Source organism: Leishmania braziliensis, chromosome 31, assembly GCF_000002845.2.
Source record: "Leishmania braziliensis MHOM/BR/75/M2904 complete genome, chromosome 31".
NCBI classification, from domain to species: Eukaryota; Euglenozoa; class Kinetoplastea; order Trypanosomatida; family Trypanosomatidae; genus Leishmania; species Leishmania braziliensis.
Window position 1 is genome coordinate 81796 of NC_009323.2, and position 24118 is coordinate 105913.

Below are 24118 nucleotides of genomic sequence, written 5' to 3' on the forward strand. Positions count from 1 at the left end.
GCGGAAGTGAAGTGCACTTCAGCGACTTTCACACCTACTTCTTCCTCGCCAGAAGACGTAGACCGGGGACACCGTGCTGTCCTTGTCGCGTGAGATGATCTCCTCCCATCACACGCCACCTCTAGCTGACAAGGTCTTCCCTGCTAAGGGCAAACGACTTCGTCTTGTTATCCTTACCACAGCTGGCGATAATGGACTGCCCGACGTACGTGACGTCCAGCACACCATCCGTGTGCATCGTGTCTAGCGTGAGCAGCGCCGTGTTAGTGCACCGAAGGTCATACACACGCACTGTGGCGTCTTCGCTGGCGAGTGCAAAGAGGCTACCTCCGCTGTACTCGGCATCCCCCTCCTGTGCGTCCCACAGCCACGTCACGCTGTAGAGCCACTGACGAGGACCGCTGAACGTCTTCACTACCCCCCGTTGCCGCGTGTCGAAGAGTCGGGCACGATTGTCGGTGCAGGCAGAGAGGACAAGGTCTGCGGCGGCGCTGTTACCTGCCGGCTTCACAGCGATTCGATTGATGGGGTGGTCGCCTTTGAGCTCCGACTGAAGCAGCGCTGCTTCCATATCGAGGCACTTGATGTGGCCGTCGAGGCCTGCCGAAAAGAGCCGTGCGGCACCGTGGGCGGCAGAGAAGCGGCTGCATAGGACTGGGCGACTGTGATCGGTGAAGGTGACAAGCGGCGCCTTCTTGGACGGCACCGTATCACCCTCCAGCATCTGTTCCCAGCTGAAGACTTTGACAGTGGTGTCCCAGGAGGCGGTGGCTACAAGCTTTCCCTCACCAGGGGCGATAGCGACTGAGTCAACGCCGTCGGTGTGGGCCTGAATAGAGCCCAGAAGCTGCATGAGGCTGTTGGTGCTGTCCAGTCTCCAGGCAGCGACGCTGCCGTCCTTGCTGGCGCTGGCAAACAAGAAGTCCCTGTCGAGCCTGGTGCGCTTGCGTCCGGTCTTGCTTTTACCCTGCGTCACTGGGTGGAGGACCACCTCCTTGACAGCCTCGTGGTGAAAGGTGCCGAGCGCGACACAGTTCTCGCCATCCCACAATCGCACGCAGTGATCGTAAGCGCCAGTCAACAGGAGCTCCGCGTTGCCGCGGTACGGGGCACGCACGCTACTCACCCAGTCATCGTGTGGAAGGAGGCTTCCCTCTTTGGCCTGCAGGGAGGGGGTGTACTCAATGTTGAGCAGCTCTTCGTAGCTGATGCCGCGGCGCTGAAGGAAGCGGAGTAACGTCGTGCCAATGTACTCATCCTTGTAGAGAAAATCAAATTTCTGTCCTTCAACGCCTAGCACGCTCTGGACGAGCTGGTTGAGCCCGTCTGGCAGGGTGTTGAGCGGTATACTGAAGCTCTGCTCCGGCATGGGCTTCGCATAGGTGTTTGTGAAGAAGGTGACCATCGCGCTGCCCCCGGTGGCACCGCTGGTAGCCTGGACGGCCGCCACGTTGCTGACAGCGGTCATGGTGGAGGTAAAAGACAACGAAGAGTTGTTGAACGGGAGGCAAATCAGAGGCGGAGGCCCACTGTGCACACACAGTGACGAAGGAGAAGGGAGAGGGGCAGGGCGGGTATGGAAGCCCTAAAGCGGAGAGAAGAGGGGTGAAAAATGGAGGTAGGGGATAGTAGAGGAGGAGGAGCAACAGTGGGAGGGGGAGGGGGGTCGTATCTGAGTGTCACTGCGTACGCTCGTGCGAGCAGAGGCCCGGTAGTGCTGGTGGTGTTGGGGGGGGGGGGGGGGAGGAATGTACAGAGAGAAAGAGAGCCATACTGTCGCTTGCCAAGGCATCGCCAACAGACGGCGCACATCGAGAGGTGAAACAGGAAAGGGGACTGATTAGATCGAATACGTCGAAGGCCTCCAAGAGCGAGTGCACGGGATAGGTGAGCGGCGCAACGTGTACTCAGAAAAGAAAAACAGCTCCCTGAGGTGCACCTAGACACGCATGCGCAAGGTTGGGTGAACTGGCGCACTGCTCATTCTGAGAGTAGCGGGTCACGGCGTGTCAATGCACGCACCATACAGCGCCTGTGTGAGGGACGTCTATTGCAGAGGGTCTCGGGCGTTGATGGCGATGGAGCGAGGTCTGCGGTGTCTCCCTGTTGCTCCTCCTCCCTTGGCGGTGTTTCCAGTCTCGCCTCTCTCTCTTTCACTGTGGCTTGATGCGCCCGTTGGCTGGCGGCGGTGTCGACTCCGAAGTAGAGATGTTACTCAAGACCAGATAGAGGGCCAGGACAAAGAAGAAGGCCAACATCGTCCAGATAGCGACATCACCGCTGCGCCAGCTCCATCGTCGGTAGAGCGCCATTACTGTACGGTGGTGACGTCCGTGGGTTTTTTCTTGCACGATTGTCTTCTTGAGAGACACAACTCCCCTCTGTACAGAGGGAGTGTGCGTGACGAGAGGGCTGACGGGGCGCCACGCGAATCACATCACATTGAGCTGAGAAAAGAGCGAATGTGGTTTCAGCAGAAATCGGCTGTCGTGGGCGCACGTGGCGGTCTGTAGGAGCTTAGGGGGAAAAGGCAAAAGAGGAGAAGCGAGGGTGAAGCGCGTCGCCATGCCGACAAGAGCGGAGGAGGAACACCACAGTACAGGTGAGGGAGAGCGGAAGGCACACGAGCCCACTCATGCGTACGCGTGGGAGCGCGCGTACATCCGCCCTTCTGGCCACCTCACGTTTTCCTTTGGGTAAAATTCGGTTAAAGGTAGCAGAGAGCGTGAGCAGAGAGCGCGAGCAGAGAGGAAGGCGGAGACCGATCACACGCGTATGTGAGGTGCGTAATCGGTGGCTCCGATAGCAAGGGAGACACGATGGTGGTAGATGCTCCCTCCATAAGGGGAGGCAAGTCCTGGGAGGTGAAGTACACAAACGAGTTGTCCTGCACGCCGCATCTACCGGCGTTAGACACCGCGGTGAGCAGGAATGTGTACTCCCTGGTGTCTTGTGAACTGGTAGAGTGCATAGCCCACCCATCCGCGTTGCCGCACAAGACATCGGCGGCTAGCACTGCAAGGGTACTGAGACGCTGCTGACGCACACGCACACTGCACACGAGTGCAATGCGGTCATCAGCGAACCGAAGTGGGCGGTCCAGGAGAAAGGTGTTGCGGCCATAAAAAAGCCCTTGTTGCGTCGCGGGTGACCTCCACAGAGGCGCGGCACCGCCGCACGGGGCGACGGTGACGTCCGTGACGACGTCCACGAGGGGCGCGGCTGTCAGGTTGAACTCTAGCGTGCGCGCCTCCGGCTGATACCGGGCTTCGAAAATGAGGCATTCCATCTACGTGTGCTGAGGCGTGCGTGCGTGCGGACAAAGAGGGCGGAACGAAGAGGAGAAGTGCGGGGAAATGAGCAAGAGGGCACAATCATGACGCACTAAGGGGAGTGAAGCGTCCAAGGCCCCAGGTGCGCCTACGCGGATGTTGGCGTCGAGCACCCTTGTCGAGAGCTGTCAGAGAAAGCGGCAGTGCCGTCACTGCTGCTCCACAGAGGCAGCATTATCCCACGCACGCAAAGTTTTGTTTGTGTCCACACATTCGAGCGTTCAGGCGCACAGCGCGTTTTGAGTCCCAACAGGCAGAGGCATGCGCAGAGACGCATCCCGCGAGTGTGTAGCGCTCTCTTACGAGTATTCACCGCACCCTCCCACTCAGCTCTTCAGCTCCTCCTCCGTGAGAAGGAAGCAAAGGCCCAGCTCCTTGTCGAGCGGGCAGCCACTCACAAGCAACGTGAGTCGCTCTGGCGTCACGGATTCCACGAGTGCAAACCCCAGCACAGTCCCCTGCCGGATGCTGCGCTCGAACACACTAAAAGAAAGTGAGTGAAGTTCCCCGTCAGGGCCGCGCTCGTACTCAGTGGCTGTGCTGAGGGCAACAATGCGGTCCTTCAGGGCGACGTCCTGCAGCGTAATGAACGACACCGCTGCCACATCCGCCTTCTGCCGGTCCGCATCCTCGCTGTCCATCATCGGCAGCAGTGTCGACATGGTGTCGATCGCCGCCGCACCGACGGTTGCGATGCGCACCTGCGAGGCCTCAAGGGTGACAAGAGTCGGCTTTACCGGCGAGGTCGGGGTGCCGAAGAAGTACTGCAGCCATCGCTGGCGTTTCCACAGCGTCACAGGCACCGAGCGGACGAGCCCCACAGTGTCTACCAGAAAGAGCCTGAAGTGCTGGCCGCCACCGCAGCCTACCTCCTGTGGCACGCTCCAGCGCGGATCAAGCATCGCGTGCACAATGTCCATCGACCTTTCACCACCAAAGCGTTCCCATGCCCGCTGCACCACCTTCCACCGCAGCCACGAGCTGCCAACAACGCAAACGTGGTCGATGTCGGCGGCCACAATAGTGTCCAGAAGGGTGTCAAGTGGGTTCGTCTGCGTTTTATCGCTCCCCAGCGCGGAGGGGGCAGGGGAGGCGGAGGCGGTCGGGTCGTTGCTTGAGTGCGCTGCCGCCGCCGCCATTTCCGCCTGCTCCACCGCGTGCGGCTCCACCACGCCATAGTCAAAGAATAGCCCACCTACGCGGCACCGCTCACTGCGCGCCATCTTCTCCATTCCGTGCGGCAGCAGTTGCTGCACCCAGTGCTGGTAAAGTCGTGGGTTGGCCACGCGTGACTGACCCACCTGGACATACAGCGCCGGTGTCAGATTCATCTCCTCCTCGATGTCCATGCAGTGTTGGGCGTGGAAAAGGGCCATACTGCCAGGGAACGCGAAGGCGGGGGTGTCCAGTACCCCATCGAGTAGCAGGGGGTGGTAGCCGAGGCGCACCGCGAAATTGCTAAGCCAGCGGACATAGGTGCTTGCCCCGCAGTGGTGCCGGTCACTCACGAAGAGTACACGAGGACCGACGTCTTCGCGGCCACGGGCCTCCACTCGTGCCCGCTCCAAGTGGGAGTGAAAATCGAGCAGGGAGCGCACCCACGTCGCCCCGAGCGATGTCGCGTAGCAGCGCTGCAGCACCGCCGGTGGGGCTACTAGTAACAAGGTGCAGCCGGTGGACGTGAAGATGCTGAGAGAGCGACCCGGCGGAAGGTGCACTGGTACTCCCGGGATCAACTCCGTCCCAAACACCTCTGCTCGCGTCGCAGTAGAAGCGCCATCTTCGTCTACTGGCTTGCGCAGCGTCACCTTCGACAGCTGAGTCGAGGAAAGCGATGTAATGATGCGCAGCTCGCAGAAGGGGCCGAGGACGTACTCCCGCTCCAGAGCCACCATTTTCTTCTATCCTACAGAGAGGGCAGGGAGGGAGGGAAAAAGGGGAATGAACAGAGCGGTGGTGATCGACCACCACAATAGTGATTGGAAAGACGGCAGTCCGAGCGAAGAGGTAGAGAGAGAGGAAGAGACGAAAAATGGGGGAGAGGAAGAAGAAATGTAGAGTTCAGCGTCTACCAAACATAGTGCTGTGCTTTCCTGCGTGTGTTGCTATTGCTGACACAATCTGGCCTCCCACACATATCGTTAGACAGAGATGTGAGCCTACCTAAGCTGCCTCCCCAGCTTCGCTTCACCCTTGCCCGTTACTTCAGTTGTGAGTCTCTCCTTATGGTGCCTTTCTGTGGCAGCAGAGAGGGCTTTAGCTACAAAGACAAAGCTGCTCTGCTGTCCACACCATCAGCACAAAGGAGCACGAAAGGAATCCGGATGCACACACGCAGCTGCCACGTCAGTGTAGACAGTCACCTCCGTGAATGTGCCGGAGTCTCTACAATCCAGCTGTTGTACCCAGTGGGCAGTGACGGCCGCGCGGCCGCTGGCTGGGGGACGAGCTCCTCTTCGATATCACCGTGGTCGTTCACCTTGGAGCGTCGGAGGAGGTGCGCCTCTTGTAGCACCTGCGCGACGGCCAGCAGCACGTCTGTGTCGCCCTGCAACATCGCCTTGGCATGCGCTCGCTCCACCGGGTCGTCCATTTGGCGGCGCAGCTCCTTGATGATGCCGTACACCTCCGCTGTGGCGATGCCCTGCACCCTGGCTGGCGTGTGGACGGGCGGCAGTGGTGGCAGTGAGTACACCGGCGTCTCTTCCTCGTCTTCGTCGCTGTCATCCGCATCATCGTCCTCCTCATCTTCCTCGTCGTCTGCTTCTTCGCGCTCTTCGTCAGCAGCGTCCTCATCGTCCGCACGGTCCTGCTCGGTGTCACTGGCAGGAGTGGAAGCGGCATTCGTGTCAGAGGCCGTTGCATCATTCTGCTGTTCCTCTTCGTCTTCCTCGTCGTTGGATATGCCCAACTGCTTCCCGCGCTCCACCCTCACTTCTGTGAGGTGCACCCCTTGGTCATCCGTTGAAGAGGGCTCCATTGCCCCCACGCCTCTGTGTGGGGAGGGAGGATTGGGTTAGACACTAGTAGCTGGCGGAAGTGAAGGTGTGTGGAGGAGAGAACATGAGCGAGACGCAGACCCGTGGTGTGACAGGCAAAGGTGAGATGGCGTGCATATGTGCGACGGTGTTGTGGCAAAGAGGGGAGGGGAGCAGTGAAGAAGCTGCAGGGCATATTGGCGCTCAGAGCGCTCGACGCACGAAACAGAGTCAGCCAAGGAGAGAGAGGGAGTGAGGACACACGCTGCCTCCCACATGCATCTCTCATAGATGGCTGTCCTTCGCTCCTCGGCACTCCTCACCCTCACGGCGGCCTTCCACGAGGCGTGGGTGAAGACATTCAAGATGGGGCGAAGTGCGTGCCACAAAGCAGCGAAGACAAGACGTGCACCTGTCAAGTGCACTTAAGTGACTCAAATGTTCTCTGGTGCTGTAAAGCATGCGGTACAGCCGCGATACACGGCGGTAGTCTACATCAGTATCATCGCCCTGCGTAGCGAATGAAGCGAGGAAGAGGGAAGGACGTCAGCGACAGGACCCATCAAGACGAATCATGGAGAAGGGCGGAGGACGGAGACAGCAGCGCAAAGCCGCCATCGCGCACCCACAACGCGAGGTTAGCGCTACCCATGAAGAGGCACTGCATGTGTGGCGTTGTTCATCACCCCCTAGGCACCTTCGATGGACAGCTGATGGGCAGTGAGCATCTGTTTAACCACATCGAGCACCTCCTCACCAGCCTCTCGGGAGAGAGAGAGAAGCTGAGCGATGGTGTTGTCCAGCCTCTCGCGTGTACAAACAAGTTCGATATCGCCCACCACAGCTGCATCGACGTTCCCCTTGGCCTTCTCGATGGCTTGATCATAGCGAATGGCGGCCTCACGCAACGCTAGAATGTCTTGCGTGACAGCTTCATACTCCTTCAACAGCTGCTCCTGCATGTGCCCAACACGCTGTTTCTCAAACTGCAGTGCCCGCAGCTCCTCCTGCTTGTTGCGTGTGGTGGCCTGAAAGTCGTTTACCTCCAGAGTGCGGCGGCTTATCGCGCTCTTGAGCTCCTTGAACTTGTTCTTTAGGGCCTTCTGCGTTTGCACCTCCTCGTCCTTGTCAGAAACCTTGTCGAACTGGTGCCTGTACTGCTCATTGCTTGCCCTGATGATAGCGATCGTCTTCTCTAGCTTCAGCATCTCCTTCTCCATGCGACGGATGCGCGCATCAAGGGAGTCCCCACGGTACTGGAGGTCCTCGCGCTCTTTCGCTGCCGCAATAACGAGTTGGACCTGCGACAGTCGCGCATGTGCCGGGTCCATGCGACCTACAAGCACCTCCTGCCTGTTCTTCACCGCTGTCAAGTTCTTCTGACGCTCCAGCAGCTCCGTCACAAGGCGCTTGCGCTCTTCCTCCGCCAGCTTCGCTTCCATCCTGAGCAGACGGTGATGCACCTCAATCTCCGCCTCGCGCTCCGCCACGTCAGCCTCCAGTTGACGCTTCTTTTCCTCCAACGTGAGCAACTCTGCGTCCTTGACTCTTAGCAAGTTGCGCAGGCGGCCCAGCTGCAGCTCTAACGTGTCCACCTTGATGAGGAGGTCCTCACGCTGCTTCTCCAGCTGCTTCTCTTCACGGTCACTGTGTGTGCAACGCAGGTCCATCTCTAACACCTCCTCGAGAGACCGCTTCTTTGTCGCCTCCAACTTCTCGATCAGAATGGACGACTTCCGCATCTCCTCTCGCACCCGCTTCACTTGGTTCTGCAGAATTCGGTTTTGCTTCTCGAGCTCGTCAAGTGTGGTCTGCAGAAGATCGATCTTTCTGCGCAGCTCCTTCCGCTCCTCCTCGGTGCGTTCGCCCTTGGCACGACTGACACGCTTCTCTATCTGCTGAACACTGAACTCGATGTTGTACAGCACCCCTTGCTGAGCAAAGGATTCGCCATCGAGTTGATCGATCTTGGCCTTGTAGTTCTTGCCCTGTGCCTGTGCCCCACTGATCTCGCTCAGGCTCGTCGTCTGGGCGGCGCGCACCTTAGCAAGCTCCTGGTTCGCCCTGAAGGTCGTCGTCTTGAGCTGCTCAATATCCCTGGTGATCTTGTGGGAGGCCATCTCGGCGTCCTTCAGCAGCTGGGCAATAAACTGGGCTTGCTTCTGAAGGTCGTTGGCAGTCATCTCCTCCTCCTTCAGCTTCTCCGCAGCAGTGGTTCGGCCCTTCTCGGTCATTGCCAGCTCCCTTTTCCGGCGCTCGATCTCTGTGATGGTCTCCTCCAGCTGCAGGATCACCGCCCGCTTGTCCCGCGTGGCCCGCGACGCCTTCTCGCGCAGGGCATCCACCTCATCCTGTACGCTCTGCACCTGCTGGGTCAGCACCGGCACCGCCTCCTGCAGCTTGTGCGACGTCTTTTCGCGCTCTTGGATGGTGTAGTTGATCACCTCCGTCTCCTCCTGCGCCTCATCCAGTGAGGCCGAGAGCGACTTCTTGAGCTGCTGCCGCTGCAGAATCCAGGCAACGCCCTCGGCGTACTGCTCTGCCGCGATGCGGATGGCCTCGTCACGCTCGGCGATGGTGCGAACCACCAACTCCCACTCGTCCAGTATGCCACTACGGTCGTCGTGAAGCTTGCGGTACTCGTTGGCGACACGGTCCAGCTCCCCCTGCACGTGCTGCGTGGCCAGCACCTCCTCGTCAAGCTGCTTGCGCTGCTTCCGCACGCCGTTCTCGAGCTTCTCGATGCGCTGGGTGAGCTGCTTCACCTTTGTCTCATCCATCTTGGAGTACTGCGCGATGGCGAGCTCATCCTCCTCCTTCTGCCGGCGGGCCTCGTCCCACTGCTCCAGCTCCTCCTGGTTGTAGTCCAGTGAAGTCTTGAGCTCCTCGAGCTTCAGATTTCCACGAAAGATGCGGTCCTGTACCGACGTCAGCCGGTCTCGGACGTCCTCGGAGTTTTGCTCCAGCTGCGTTTGCCGCTGCTGCAGCCGCGCGCATTCGCGCTCCATGACGCGGCACATGCTCTCCTCCGACTCCACCTCGCGCTTCTTTGTCTCGGAGAGGCTCTGTGTGTTGACAATTTCTGCTCGGACATTGCTGAGGTGCTCCTTCATAAACTGCAGTCGCCGCCGCTGGTCTTCGACGCTGCCCTGCCGCTCCTCCAGCTGCTGCTCAAAGCGCGTGAGCTGGGCGGTGAGCTCTTTGTTCGTGTTGTTGAGCAGCTCAAGGGGCAGCGCCTCGGCAGTCGCGTCCACGACATCGAGATTCATGTTGCACCACTAGGTGTTGTGGTGCGTATCGGTGTGTGTATGTACACAGAACCAACAGCAAGACGCACGAAGTCTTTGCCAAGGCGTGAGGCTGATATGCGCCGAAGAGAGAAAGCAGTGGAGGGGGTAGTCGAAGGAGGGACTGGAGAAGAGTTGGAGGTGCGGCGGCAACAGCATGTGAAGGCACCGAGATGATGAGGGTACGTGTGGGTTCGGGGATAGGGAAGAGAGAGAAGGACATCGAAGCTGCTTGCATTCGTGGTGACACGCGCTCCGCATCCTCTTCCTCGTTGTCTTGAGGAATCGAAGAGCACAGTTCGCACAGCTGTTTCAGGAGTGAGTGGGTATCACGAAACTGCGAAACGGCATCAACAATCCTGAATAAAATCCGCAGAACGTGCAGAAGGATGGAGAGGTGAGAAGCTCGGCAGTCTGAGGTGCGGCGGCCATACAGGCGGGAGGCGTGGGGTGAATGTGATAAGAAATGTGGCGCCCAAGAGCCGACTCGCTTTTCTGTCAAGGCCCCGCCGTCATTAGCTCGGCAACAAAGCTCGCTCGTCGTTTCAGCCTTTTTAGTGTCGTATCGTGCCGGCTTCCGCCGACGTGGGCTTGCGCTTGCTTCGAAGTCTGCCGCTAACAACTCCCTTCCTCGTTGTCCCTGCCGAAGAAGCCCTCACCTCACCTCTCTTCGCCCCTTCCCCTTTCGAGCAGCTTTGTTTGTGTCGGCACAGCAACCCACGAGGGGTGTTCAGTGGCGCAGAAGTTCGGGGCAGCAATGTGGGGATAGTGATACCTTAGCGTTGGGCCCCTAACTCGATGCGTTACCGTTAGCAGAGGACACCACGTGCAGCAGCCCTGCATCCCGCAGCGTCTCAACGAGCAGCAGTTGGTTCTCCGCCACATCCTCGGGATCGTCGAAGCCCGGGAAGGGCAGCGCAGCCACTAACATTGTCTTTGGGTAGCTCGATAGCAGTGTGGCAATTGCTGGCGCAAATTCGGCCTCAAAGCGCAGCTCGCCGAGCTCCCCAGCGAGGCAGACGGCCGAATTTCGTCCAATGTGATAAACCCGCGCCTCGCCAGGCACGTTCAGCAACAACTGCATGCAGCTGCGAGAGATGAGGCGCACGTGGGAGGCGTGGTCAAGCCCTGTTGAGGACGAAGCCGCGCCACTGTACGCCATGGAGGGTGGCTGCATTTTTCGGATTGTCTCCTTGCCGTACACGTCGGTACACACATCCATGTTCGTCTCGTCCGTGAGAAGCAGCGTCACCTCCGCCGCCATCTCGCGCAGCTTCTTCTGCAGACTAGCGCGGCGCTCCTGCTGGTTCTCGCTGAGCACGGCAAGGCCGTGGGTGTTGCGGAAGACGGGATGGTTAATCGCCCCCATCACCTGTGGTACATCGCGCGGCAGGGCGCAGCGCCATTCCAGCTTGTTGGCGGCAAGCGTCTCGATGGTGTACTGCGCAGAGCGAATCATGAAGTCTGCCCATGAGTTCATCTGGTTGGCTGAGAAAGTGATGTGCAGCGAGTGTGTCTTGAGGTTGGTCTTTCCCTGGTGCACCGTACCGCGTGGCATGTACAGCACATCCCCGGCTTTCAAGGTGATGGTGTGATTTGGCGTGGGCAACTGCTCAGGGGCGTAGTCCTCGCTGGAGTGGCGCGTCAGCACATCGACTTCCTCCGGCGGGTCGTAGAGGCGCCACAGCTTCTCGCCCTCAAGCTGCAGAAGAAACACGTCAACGTCGTCGTAGTGCGGTGCGAATCCCTGACTGTTCGCCGGCGTCCAGTAGCTGTTCACGCCGCAGTAGCAGTTGAACTCCTGTTCCATACACCCGATGAAGGCAGAGTTACTCTCGAGGAACTCGTGAGGTCGGAGAAAGCGAACGGACCACCCTGTCTTCATACACCTCTCCAGCTCTGCCGCATCAACAAGACCCTCCGTCCTGTAGGAGACGCGCTTTTTCAGCTTGGAATCGAACTTGACAACGTTGAGGTCGGTGCCGTAGCGCGACGGGTGCATCTTGATGTGCTCTAGCATGCGCTTTGTGGACCAGTCTACCGGGGGAACCACACCAGGCAGCCCCCTTGCAAAGTACTCGCAATTTCCGTGCGAAGCAACGAGAGGCTTCTTTTCAAAGTATTTGCGGAAGAACTCCACGCGGGACGTCTTTAAGAGCCAGGAGAAGAAGTTCAGCGGCCTCTGGCTGCCGTGCGACGACTTGCGCAGCGTGGCTGCCACCTCTGCCTTGGCCTTCTTGAGCACCACCTTCTGCGATGGCGCCTCGCTGGCGCGCTTGCCGCCGTTACCATTTTTGAGAGACGTTGACTTCGTCATTGTGTATTGATGGGTGGGAGTGTGTGCGCGGTCGCTCCAGTTCTGACGCACTGCAGTGGCGTGAGCAAAGAAGAGAAACACGAAGAGAACAAGCAAGTAGTGGTGTTGCTGTAGTAACAGAGGGTGGTCAACAACATCGCCAAGCACATTTCCACGACGACGTTCACCCTGTGCGCTCGTGCTGTTCGTTGGCGCTTGCAGTTGTGCAGATTCAACCGCTCGTGTGCATATGCGAGCCCTTTTTTTTGCCGAGATTCCCATCTCGCAGGACGCGAAGCGCCGTGCTCGGACAGCCCAAGGCGACCACGCCGAGAGAACATGACAAGCGGCGGTCCGAAGAGATGTTGACTTGCCCTGCGCATGACACTTGTTCGTCCGTTGTTATGCGCACGGAGCGCGTGCCTCCAAAACACCGACAATACGCGGCACCTGCGGGGTTCACAGACACACAGGCACCCCTCCCCACCCGCGCGCACAGGTGGGAGAGAGGACAGGAGTGGCGGAGCGCAGCCAATATCCCTACCCCTCCACCTCCCTCTTTCACATCCCTCTTCGCTCTGCCAGGGGCTTCTCTGCACACGCCCGCGCGTACAGACGCACAACGAGGAGAACGAACACACATCACCTCCAACACGAGCTGATATCGCTGCCAACCTCGCGCACCAACCCCAAATCACCGATCCATCACCCACTGCCGTCTTCACGTCGTGCGCGTCGGCAGCACAAAGGACAGCAGCGACACCAAATCTAGGTCGTCCTCGTCGTGCTCCACCTCGTCGGCGGTCATGTCTTCCAAGTTGTTGAAGATGGAGACAAGGGCCGTTATCACCTCGCGCTGCAGATCCTGCAACGGTGCCAGGGAATAGCTGCTGAGCAGCGTATTGATATGGTCCTCATAGAGGAGTCGGTTGGCGTGGGTCAGGCGCAGCACTCCGCAGATGGCCGACAGTTTGCGGCGGAACTCAAGCACAACGTAGCCGGTGATCTCGTCCACCTCCACGTAGCGCTCCTTGCCACCGTACGAGAGCGCAAAGACGTGAAAGGTGCCCTCATCGTCGCTGAACGTGGCGTAGTGCACTCTCTGCGAGAAGAGCAGCAGCGACATCCAGAACTGTTTCGGTGACGCGATGGCCGTTGAGAAACTTGCCAGCAGCTTGTCGAAGATAAGGCTCAACTGCACTGGGATAATGACGTCGCCCTCCTGCCACCGCAGACAGCTCGGTGAATGAATGTCGGGCACGGCGGTGAGATCGCTGAAGATGCCAAGCGCCATCTCCTTCGAGTTCGTGTAGGAGTTGTTCTCGCTTGTCACCTCCAGCGACTGCGCGACGAAGGCGACGTTCGTCATGACAGCCACCATTGAGGCGAGTTTGTCCAGCTGCTCCAGCAGCTTCTCCGCCTCAACGATGCTGCGGAATGGCATGAACTCTGCCAGCTCGTACTTGATGTGGTTCTCCAGGTCGACAATAGCCATGAGCTTGTCGTAGCTGAGGTACTTCTGAAGGCACCATTGGCGCACCGTCTCCATACTATCGCCGTGCCGCTGCTGCTCAATGCGGAAGAGGAGCGCCGCCTTCATCACCGCTACAATATCGCTACGCAGCCCGCAGCAGAACTCACGCATGGCGTTCTCCGTTTCCTCCATTGCACGCGCGACGTTAAAGTGGCGCTGCCGGCCTTCATTGGCGTTGATGCTGAACGGCGAGAGGCTGCTTGTGACGGCTGCGGCGAGGATCATGAGAGACTCGAGTCCTGTGAGGAAGCCGAAGAAGACAAGCATGCCAGGCTGCGGGGAGACTGGAATGAGCTGCAGAATGCGGCCGATAAACGTGCAGTGGTACTCGGGAATGTCCGTCATCACCTCCGCCTGTGCCGCTGCCATGATCATGCGGCTCCACGACTCGTTCTGGCGGTTGTAGATCTCATCAATGCGCTCGCCGGCGGAGAGCGGGTCCTTCGCGTCGAGAATGCAGCCGAGCTGCGTGAGCATGTTCATGGATGACTCAATCACCCCCACGAGGGGCTGGCCGTGACACAGGCTGAAGATGGCCACCGGGTTGCTTACCACCTGCAGGCAGTGCAATGAAAGCTCGTCGATGCGGGAGTTTTCAATCGGTGGCTGGGAGTAGGTTGGCAGGTCAGTTATTTGAACAGCGGGGAAGAGGCAGAAGTAAAAGCCCTGCTGCACGCGGCCGATGCGGCCCCGACGCTGCGCCACGCTGCCACGCGAGATCCACTGCGTCACGAGAGGCGGGTACTGAATGGAGGACGGCGACTCCTTCGAAATCTTTGGCCGCTTCACCAGCACCAGGTCGATGACGTACACCACATCTGGCAGCGTGATGGATACCTCGGCGATGTCGGTGGCGAGGTATACCTTCTGTCGCCCCGGTATGTGACGCCTCATTGCCGCCTCGATCTCGCTCAGGTTCACCGCGCTGTGCCATGGCACCGCGTCGACCCGGTGAGATAGTTGCGTGCGTAGCCACATGCTCATCGTCTCTACCTGTGCCCTCCCTGGCAGAAACACGAGGATTGAGTGCACCGGGTTCGAGCAGCTGTTGAGGAAAAAGATCAAGTTTTGGGCCAGGTAGAAGTGCTTCTCCATCGTGCCCTTGTCCACAACACCGCGCGACACCAGCTGCGGCGGGGCGTGGTAGTCCGTGCCGAGGAGGGTGCAGGTTTCCTCCAGGAAGTAGTCGTGGATGGGGTGCTCTGGCTCGCTTTGCTTGTAAGTGGCAACGCGGAGGCCAGAGAAGTACTCCTCCCAGTCCTCCGTGTTGAGGGTGGCGCTCATGAGCACCAGCTTGAAGTGTGATGTCTTGTTGAGCAGCGCCAATCGTAGCAGCGCCACTGTCACCTCGAGGTCTGGCTGCCGCTCGTGAAACTCATCGAGCACAATGTGCGTGAACGGCAGCTCCGCCGGGTTTTCGAGAATACGCAGCAACAGCGTGTAGCTCGTCATGTACCACAAGCGCGTCTGCTCATCTCCCTTCTTATCACCGCGGATCCAGTAGCCGACGTCCTCGCCGACGCGCTCGCGGCGAAGACTCGCCACGCGGTTTGAAATCGCCACCGTCGCAGTGCGGCGGGGCTGGGTGCTGACCACCTTCGTGTCCGACGACAGCTCGAGCAGCGCCTTCGGGACGCCGGTGCTCTTGCCACTTCCGGTGTCGGTGCAAACAAAGACAACGTCGTGCTGTTCGATAAGTTCGAGGATGACCGGCATGTCAAGCCGCTCCGTCACGACGTGGTTCAGCAGGAGCGTCTCCTGGCGCCGGTACTTGTCAAAGAACTCCGCCTGCGATACCTGCATGGCCGTCTGCATCTCCTGCATCGTCTCGAAGCGCTGCTTGTATTCGGCATCTGTGCGCATAGCTTCGTCGTGGCGGCGCTGCGCACTCTCCTGCTCCTGCTCAATGCGCTGCTGCGCGCGCACGGCGCGGTCATCGTCACGACGGCGGCCGCGCACCCGCCGTGGAGGCGGAACTTCCGGCCGGACATTGTTTGCCAGAGTCGATGCAGAGGACCTCGGGGCTGGCTTGGAGAGCAGATGCGTTGTTGCCGAGGTCGGTAACTCGGCGGTCTTCACCAGCTCGTCAGTAGCCTTTGTGGCGCCCGTCAGCGCACCCATTGCCTTCGCAGGAGCGAGCTGAGCAAGATTGCCAGCAGTGCCATCCGACTCCTTCGGCTCTGGCAGTGCTTCGGGAGCAGCCTTTGAGCGCGGCTTTGGGACTGCACTGAACTCGGCTGCTGCTTCTGCTGGGGGCTGCGCTTCGGACTTAGGAGCCTCCTTCGGCGTCACCTTGGATGGAACCGCCTTCACTGTGTCCTTGAGCACCACCTTGGTCAGCTCCTTCGAGGCGGCCTTCGCAGCATCCCTCTTGCCAGTCTTCACAGGCTCTTTGGCTGGTGCGCTCCGAGGTACCTTGGCGGCCAGCTGGTCTACAGCCTTCTCTGCTGGCTTCTCCGCGGTTGCGCTCGGCTTCGCCTTGGCGCCGCTCAGGGCTGCCGCTGCGGCGTAGCTCTTTGGCTTCTTGGCCTGGTTTAGGTACTCCACGGCGCCGCGCGATGTGGGTGCCGGCGCGGTCGCGTCGGTCTTCTGCGCCAGCCACTGCAGCACGTTACCTCCTTGCTTGTTGGTGGACCATTGCTCATTCGTCGGCGCTGGTGGGGTGACTGCTACCTTTACCGTATCACTGCGCGTGCCAGCGCCATCCTTATTCTCCTTGTCGCTGGCGCGCTTAATCTGTGGACCTGGGCGGCGAGGCATGCCGAGGAAATACACTGAGGCAGTCCTTACAAGTGGTGGAAAGGGAGGCTAGGGACGAGAGGGAGGGCGAGGGGCGGGAGAGGCTTGAGGAGCGTACGCAGAGCGAACACGAAAGGAATACGCGGCTCTCTATGGCCCCCAGAGGCGATGAAGGTGCAGCAGAGGGGCGATGTCCCCGTGATGTGGTGCTGCGTGTGCACAGTCGCTATGGAAGGGTCAAGTCACTTACGTTTGGCACTGGGATCAACTGATGAGAGACACGGAAAGAATGTGGATGCCTGTGCCCGTGCTTAGCCGGTTCAATGGGTTGGAGAGGAGCGGGCACAGTGTGTGGCGCGGCGAGGCGAAGAGAGAAGTGGGAGAACGACTGTCGGGATACAATCAGCAAAACACGCCGATTCCACTGCTTTACTGACTCAAGTTGTGGTGTATGTTTGCGTGCGTAAGAGACTCAAACAGCGAGGGGCGAGCGAGACAACACAGAGAAGAAAGTAGGAATGCGTTACCGCACGTGCACCATGACAGATCGAAGTGAAGGTGCAGCGGTAGGCGTGCCGAGTCGAGCAACGAAAGGTCCAGCAATGACCGCTATGTGCGCACCCTATCACCCTTGCTTGCTCGTTGCAAAGCCTCCGTTGCCTTCCTCCCTTCCTCTCTTGGTTGCACTATAGGACAGCAGCTGGCCGAGAGGGGGGGCCCACCGCAGACAAGCATGTAAGCCACTGCCCATACAGCTGCTTCTACACTACTCTTGAGAGGATTCCGCACTTGTCGCCACCCCGAATCGCAAGCGGAGCGGGTACAGGCAGCAGAGGTGGGGGCGTTCGTAGCGCTACGCGGCTAAAAGGAGGGACAGGATTGACGAGTTGGCTGGGCTATCAGTGATCAGTGATGCCCTGACGCGATGAAGAGGCCGGCGAACGCACAGCGGAGGTGAAGAGAGGGCGAGGGGCAGAGCAGCATGCTGCGAAAAAGCGCCTCGACTTCGCATACGGAGGGGTGGTGAGCACTAACGAGGGCGCAGTAGAGAACAAAACAACCAAACAAAACGGTCTCTTGTTTGGGGGGAGGGAGGGCAACTCATCAATGACATGCGCACTGACGGAGCTGCACGATAGCGGCAGTATCTGAACAGGGCACAGTGTAAGAAGGAGAAGAGCAAAAGAATAGCACCAGAAGCAGCAGCAGATGTTGTTGTTATAGCTGAGTGCTCGATAGGGTGCACAGGATGAGCACACAATCGACCACTCGCCTTGCAGCAGCGGCGCACGAGCCACGCACCCCATCCAGTAAGGCGCCTTCCACATCTGTCGCTATTTTCGTGCACGACGCGCACGACCACAACGTTGTGGCCTCGTGAAGGGGCAGCGGTGTGTATTCGTGCACACGCTCAAATCGAGAGTTGAGGCAGACGACGTCGGTTGCGATACCACATGTCCTCATAAGCCGCCTTTCAGGGCCTCCGACACGACGCCATCTTCGCCGGTCATCTCAACAGGCGCCTCTCCATCGCTTGGCGTAACACAACCAAAGCCCACATCGCAGTGGCGGCTGCGGCGTACATCGTCCCAGCGATGTTGACGCACGGCACCACGTGGACATGCGAGGACTCTGCGAAGGTGTGCCTCGCCTCCGAGAGCATGATGTCAACGAACGTGGTGGCTGCCGTAGTCGTAATGAGAATCGCGTGAGCTGTGGGCGCGCATACAAGAGAGGCGGTCCGCTGAGTATTCAGTCGGGTGGGTATCGCTGCTGCTCTAATGTGGCCAAAACTGTTTCCCTCTGCCACCGTGTATTGCGCGCACCGAAGTCGTCACCCTGCCGCGGCATCAGAAGTGAAATAATGCACTAGCGGGGCTGGTCGGCGGTGAGGCACACAGTGAGCGCCACCGCTGGAAGTTCCGCTTGCACCGCTGTCTCCCGGTCTTTGAAGTTGGGACGCACTGGTAACGCTCTGCCCACTCCATCGGGGACATGGCCGTGCTTAGGAAGAGGTCGTCGGACATTGTACAGCTGTCCGCCAGCTTCTCCAGTATCGGCTCACAACACTCCGCACGTCGGACGCTGAAGACAACCGCACGGAGGCCGGCAATGGCGGCACGCTTCTCCGAGGTGAGACGTACCTTGTGGTGCTGCGCTGTGGCACGGCACAGAAAGCGGCATGACGGACGCAACGTCCGCGCAAACGGTCAACCGCGGAATGACTAGTGGAGAAAGCGAGCTGTGCCGCTGGCAGTACAAGTGATCACGGCTGGTGCACGTGGTCTTTCGCGTCGTGCAGTGATGGGCAAGAAAAGGCCAGGAAAGGTGAGTACAATGGAAGAGTGAAACAGCCGTTGGCTAGCGATCCTAGACAGTGACTGTCGACTGGTCTTGTGCGAGGGCCACAGGGGCAAAATGTGGTTGTACCACTCTGTACATGCTACCGCATGGATGCCATACACATGTCTTCCTCTCCCTACACGACGCGCTTGCGCCACCGCTACGCTGTGTGAAGCCAGCGATCCACCGTAACGTGTCTGTCGGTTGGTCGTCGCCGTCTTGGAGGCTAGACAAATGAGTGCCGCGCCGCACCGCTGTCACTCGCGCGTTATTGCGAGTCCTGTCATGGACAGTGGCAGCGAGGATGGGAGGAGGTTTTGAGCAACTCGCCCATCGTAAACGAGTGAACACCGCGATAGGCAGGTTGCCACGGCGCAGCGCCATACACGTCCCTTCCCGCACGCAAGGAGACACGTTTCAGCATTGATCGTCGTCATCGCTGTCCTCATCGCTCATGCCAAGGCCCACAGAACTGCGAGCTGCAGATGCGCTACGAGGCCTCGGTTGCGTGCGAAGCGACACACTTTCAGATGAGAAGGATGTGTTCTATTGTAGTGCGGCCGGAGAAGGGGCTGTGGAAGGTGCAGCGCAGTCCGCTACCGTATTAAGCTCTCGATCTTGAGCACGCTCATACCGCTCCGTCAGGTATCGAGGTGCTTGCCTTCTGTAAAAATCAGCAGTGGTTGCGGTTGCATGTGAGAGAGCATATGCTGCCCTCGTGACTCCTCCAGGTGCTCGTAGGACGACTCATTGCTGTCGTGTGCCGGTGTTGCGCCCCTACCGCGTCAATACATGAACAGCAAAGAGCGTACAATGCCGTACACGAGGCAGCTCCACAAGGTGCCCTTTAGTATGCGCAGCCGCATGACCCACTCCGCGTGGACCACCTCTTCTTGCGTGAAGCCGGATGATCCCGGATCGTAGTAGCTGACGATGTCTGGAGCGAGGAAAATTCTTCGTTGACTCGTTGGCGTAGCGCTTGCCAGTCACAGCCCCACGTACCAGTGTACGCACCGCTGCCGCGCCTGCAGCGGTTGGACGCGCTTATATGGGCGACACTGTATGTCGTCGCCAATCACGCACCTGCTGCTGGTTCGCTAGAGCAACTGCACAGGGCATTGCAGCCATCCTTTAGCTGTCGAAGCTTCGCCACATCTCCACCGGGGTTGGGGCGGGAGAAGTTTGTCTGCTCCGCGAAGACGCCTTTGATTGTGGCTGCTGTGTAGACGCGGCGGGTATCCAAGTCGATGGGCACGCATAGCGTACCGCCTTCCCGTACACGTGCATGTGTGGATGCCGAGTAGGCGCGCTTGAGAGAGACCCGCTTGTCTTGGTGCTCCTCGGCATTGGTGTCGTATAGGGGGGAAGGGAGGGGAGCAGGAGAAAAGGGCGCGGAGTAGGAGTGGAGTCGTCCCGCCCCCAATGCGCCGCAGTCACCACGCAGACTCCCCAGCCGCGTCAGTGCACAAGGCAGTCCGGGAGGAGATAATATGCCAGGAGTGAAGAGAGCAACCTTGACTCTCCTCTTCCTATGCACGCACACGCATGCAGCTGAGACGAGTGCTTCACTGGACGTGTTCTTTGGCTCTTGGAAGGCATGCAAGCACGCAGGGAGCAGAGGAGTGGTTGGTCGAGGAGACTTCGTTCGTCAGACTCTTATGCCGTAACGAGAGACATACAGCGGCACCCACATAAGCCGACACGTGCATACGGCGAGTCACCGCTTGCGCCGTGCACTTCTTGCTCGTAAGCGGTGAGAGACCAAAGGAGAGCAAGCGAGTGAGGCACAGAGAGGTACCGGCAAGGCAAAAAAAGAGAAGCGGGGGTGAAATGAGAAAACAGGGGTGTGTGGTGGGGAGAATGGAAAGCGCATCGAGCGATTACGTTATACGTGCAGGTGGGTGGAAGCCCGTCTGCGCCAGTGGCGAAAACGCCCATAGAGAAGTGGCCGCAAAAGACAGACACTGCGCACCCACGCGGTGGAACACGTGGGAAAAGTAGACGAGGACAGAGGCAGCGTGCAGAGTGTCAGTGAACCAGGACAGCAGTCGCCTCCCTCTCGCTCAGCATCGCCCACTTTCTAGCGCCTTTGGGGGAGAGGTGGTGCGCCACCTCTCCCCTACACATTCGTCGAGCTGCCCATTGCCGCAAACAACATGCTCTGACGTCTACGCGCAGAGGCAGAGAATTTGTCGTGCGACTGTCGCCAGCAGGCGCATCCGCGTGTGTGTCGTAGGGACGTGCATCAACATGGGTGCCTGTGCTTCGTCCGCAGATCCGCCCACAGATCTACAGCAAAGATGCGGAGGCATAGGTGGGACAGGGAAGGCAACGAAGCGGAGCTACGACGCCGTACGCTTCGGGGCTGTGCCACTCAGTTCCTTCACCACCACTCCATTCTACGTCTACTTACGTCACTCTGCACAGAGGTCTTCGCGATACTCCTTCAGATCCTTCACAAAGACGCGCAGCTTCTCAGGAATGAGAAGCTGCTGAAGATGTGTGTGGTGCTCGCGGAGGCCAACCCCGAGGTCTACCGTGTTGGCGCTAAAGCACTCGGCAAGAGGCGCCTTGTATTCGGCTTTGTACACGGCCCAGAAAAGGGTTCGCTGCACGGTACTGCGACGCAGAAAGGAGAGGACGCCTTTCTTGAGATGCTGCACTCCGAGGAAGAGATGCTCGTCGCTGTTGGTGAGTGTTTCGTCGCACCAAATCGTGAAGTAGTATCGCGCCTTGCCCATGTGGCTGAGGATGGGGCGCACCCAGTGTAGCATCATGTCGGACTTGAACAAAGCAGCAGTGCAGAGCTTCGGAAGTACGGTGGTGCGGGGGCCGAGGAAAGGCAATCGGCTGTAGCCCACCACCGATTTCCGGAGTTCAGTCCTCGGCTGGGTAGACCTCCATCGTGAGGCGGCGCTTGTTTGACTGGCCAGGGGGTTTTTTGAGTGCCACAGACACGCACCGCCCTCCTTCACCTTCAGCTTTAGTGTGACGGAGAGCAAGATGGGGTCGGTCATGTCGCATGGCTCTAGACACTCGCAGCAGCTTACACGGTCCCGCAGCACCTCTACCAGCTCGGGGAGCTGGTTCTCAAAGAAGGCATTGAAAAATGGGAGTTCGTGCTGAACTCCAGAGTTGTGCAGGTCGCAGTCCTAAATGTGCGGCTGTGTGGGTTTCACCGGTCCATCTGCTGTGAGGAGCTCAACTTGGTTTGGGATCCTACCGCCGTCGACGTCGTGCAAGCAGTGCTTCACTCCGTGCAGGAACTCCTTCGCTACCGCTGCCAGGAACAGCTACTCGTCAAGGGCAAGGTAACCATCCAGGTCCAGCTGTTCACACCGCTCTTGTCAAGAGCCACTTGATGGTATCGGCCAGGTGGAAGTCCAGCTGCATGGTGATGCAGCAACGAGCGGGGCTGAGAAAGGGAGAGGTCGCAGGAGCCGGCGTGTAGACTTTGCAGCGTAGCGCCAGATGAGGGAAGCGGCAGCGCAATGCCACGTGTCACAGCTGAGCCCCAGCGCGCTTCGTGCACAAGTGCAACCCGCATAGGCGAAAAGGGGAAATAAAAGCAGGAAAAATGCGGAGGGAATAGCGGGCAAACCGAACACCACCGCTGGTGAATTGCGGGAAGCACAGTGCAGTCCGCCACTCTGCAGAGTCATCCTCCGTGGAGTTAGCCGTCGATAGTAAGCCTACTCTGCGCTATGCCAAGTACAAGGGAAGCCCGGGGTTCTGCTCTCCATGACGATGGGCATTGACGATGGTTGGCCTTTTCATTCTCCAGCACCAGATGGATACGGCGGAAGAGTGAGAGAAGAGGCATGCGCACATACCACCCTCTGACGTGTTGGAGTAGCTGCCACAATACACATCCGCCCTCACAGAGAGCCACGTGCACACGACACAACACACAGCTCTGGTCTCCGCCACAGTCCCTCTTCAGACCGTGATGGGTGCCTCACCCGCGGCGTTCTTGAGCGTTTCGGCGTTGCGGCGGTTTCGGGCGGACACCTCTTTCAGGCGACGCTCGCGCACCAGCCACTCCAACCCAGCCCCCACCATCCCCGCTACAGTGTAGACACCGCCCACTACAGCGCATAAGTTCACCAGAAAGTGGCTGATGGTGTCGTACTGCACGATGCAATCCATCGAAAAGGGCGAAAGCCTGTAGGAGAAGTACAGCCCAGGTGCCCTGCCCTGGCCATTGTACAGCACCAACGAGTAGAAGGCGGTGTACTGGTAGCCAAAGCGGTCGTCCTTGCCGGGGAGGTCCACCGTGGTTGGGATGAGTTGCAGGAAGAACTGGTGAAACTGTCGGTGCAGCGGAGCTGTGGCGCTCTTGAAGTTGGACATCGGCTCGAGCGTTTGACGGCGGATCTGCGAAACGCCCCAGTCCTTGTACGCGTTGCCGGCCGAGAAATAGTGGATCTGAAAATCAGGTCGGTGCTTTCTGAAGTCCGCCCTCCTGCTGTCCTTCAGGATGATGTTGAAGGAGGCAGGCCTGGCAGCGATGGGGGCGGTGCCAGTGACGAGGCAGCCGCGCTGCACCTCTGACAGCGCCTCACCAAAAATGTAGGCAGCGGACGAATTCGAGGCAAAGGAGCCGTAGGGTATGTGGTAGAGCCGCACTTCCGTGTCCCGCTCTGTCTCCTCGTTGTGCTCGAGCCCAGAGACCGTCTCTGTGGCGATGCGATGGCAGGGCATGTAGGGCAAGGCGATGGAGAAGTGTAGCCTGTCCAGTCTTCGTTGCATGTCAGCATCGAGAGTATTCTTGAAGGCGGACGGTGTGATGTGGCAGTTCTTATGCCCACTGAAGTAGCCATAGACCTCGCTAATGAGGAGAACCATCAGGACGACTGTCGTGGCGATGCTGATGGCGGCCCCGTACGGTGTGGCGGGTGTCAGATGATTCTCACTGTCCTGCACCACACGAAAGAGGTCGCACTTGTGAAGCAGACGCATCTTTGATGTATGGAGGTGGGGATGTAGAAGGGCTGGCTTGCGAGAGCGGAGAAGTGTGGTGCTGAGAGAGACCGTGAGGTAAAGGCACTGAGAGCGGCTGCCATACAAACCCAACGGTGCCAGCCGGCGTTGATGTCTGCGGCAGCAGCTGAGGGGGGTGGAGGGCGGAGAGACGTGCGTGAGATTATGGAATACACGAGAGAGGAGATGATGGAAACCGCATATCGTCAGGCTATGCGGATAGTAAAGAATGCAAACTGAAAGACAAAAAAGAGGCGAAACGCATGAGTGACTGGGGGTGGGGGTGGGGGGTTACTGCGAGAAGCATATGCAGCCTTCTCCCTCCTGCATCAGGGAGACACGACTCGGCCTCCTTCGCCGAGATACCTTGTCTGCCCATCCACTGTGACCGTTGCGCAGCTCGATCCACACGATTCACCGCATAGAGAGAGGGGGGCGGAAAGAGAAATTCGCTGGAGTAGGCGACAAAGTGTCCCCAGGGAAAACGGTGAGCAAACCAGAAGGGTTGCGATGACATCTGGGGCTGGTGAAAGCAAAAAGGGTAGTCCGCACTCCTCCTCCTCTTCTGTATGAGCTCAAAAGCATCATAGACGTGCGGTGCGATCACCCGTAGGCGGACGGGGGAG

The 24118-nt window shown here is 59.1% G+C and overlaps 8 protein-coding genes and 1 pseudogene across 9 annotated transcripts; all 9 read right to left on the reverse strand.

Moving 5' to 3' along the window:
- Window positions 1-121: 121 nt before the first annotated feature.
- LBRM_31_0310 (conserved hypothetical protein) lies at window positions 122-1468 on the reverse strand (the record flags this gene model as incomplete). Its single annotated transcript, XM_001566982.2, has 1 exon — window positions 122-1468. The coding sequence occupies one exon, from the start codon at window positions 1466-1468 to the stop codon at window positions 122-124; it is 1347 nt and encodes a 448-aa protein (XP_001567032.2).
- A 2190-nt stretch (window positions 1469-3658) lies between these two features.
- Window positions 3659-5227, reverse strand: LBRM_31_0320 (conserved hypothetical protein; the record flags this gene model as incomplete). Its single annotated transcript, XM_001566983.2, has 1 exon — window positions 3659-5227. The coding sequence occupies one exon, from the start codon at window positions 5225-5227 to the stop codon at window positions 3659-3661; it is 1569 nt and encodes a 522-aa protein (XP_001567033.1).
- A 464-nt stretch (window positions 5228-5691) lies between these two features.
- Window positions 5692-6312, reverse strand: LBRM_31_0330 (conserved hypothetical protein; the record flags this gene model as incomplete). The annotated part of the gene is made up of 1 exon (XM_001566984.1): window positions 5692-6312. The coding sequence occupies one exon, from the start codon at window positions 6310-6312 to the stop codon at window positions 5692-5694; it is 621 nt and encodes a 206-aa protein (XP_001567034.1).
- Window positions 6313-6999: 687 nt separating this feature from the next.
- Window positions 7000-9579, reverse strand: LBRM_31_0340 (conserved hypothetical protein; the record flags this gene model as incomplete). Its single annotated transcript, XM_001566985.1, has 1 exon — window positions 7000-9579. The coding sequence occupies one exon, from the start codon at window positions 9577-9579 to the stop codon at window positions 7000-7002; it is 2580 nt and encodes an 859-aa protein (XP_001567035.1).
- An 808-nt stretch (window positions 9580-10387) lies between these two features.
- LBRM_31_0350 (conserved hypothetical protein) lies at window positions 10388-12175 on the reverse strand (the record flags this gene model as incomplete). Its single annotated transcript, XM_001566986.2, has 1 exon — window positions 10388-12175. One exon carries the CDS (start codon window positions 12173-12175, stop codon window positions 10388-10390), a length of 1788 nt encoding a protein of 595 aa, XP_001567036.2.
- Window positions 12176-12614: 439 nt separating this feature from the next.
- Window positions 12615-16187, reverse strand: LBRM_31_0360 (putative ATP-dependent RNA helicase; the record flags this gene model as incomplete). Its single annotated transcript, XM_001566987.1, has 1 exon — window positions 12615-16187. The coding sequence occupies one exon, from the start codon at window positions 16185-16187 to the stop codon at window positions 12615-12617; it is 3573 nt and encodes a 1190-aa protein (XP_001567037.1).
- Window positions 16188-19105: 2918 nt separating this feature from the next.
- Window positions 19106-19828, reverse strand: LBRM_31_0370 (annotated as a pseudogene). The gene has a single exon. A coding segment is annotated over exon 1 (723 nt).
- A 1095-nt stretch (window positions 19829-20923) lies between these two features.
- Window positions 20924-21526, reverse strand: LBRM_31_0380 (hypothetical protein, unknown function; the record flags this gene model as incomplete). Its single annotated transcript, XM_001566988.2, has 1 exon — window positions 20924-21526. One exon carries the CDS (start codon window positions 21524-21526, stop codon window positions 20924-20926), a length of 603 nt encoding a protein of 200 aa, XP_001567038.2.
- A 922-nt stretch (window positions 21527-22448) lies between these two features.
- On the reverse strand, window positions 22449-23471 carry LBRM_31_0390 (conserved hypothetical protein; the record flags this gene model as incomplete). The annotated part of the gene is made up of 1 exon (XM_001566989.2): window positions 22449-23471. The coding sequence occupies one exon, from the start codon at window positions 23469-23471 to the stop codon at window positions 22449-22451; it is 1023 nt and encodes a 340-aa protein (XP_001567039.1).
- Between the last annotated feature and the right edge of the window lie 647 nt (window positions 23472-24118).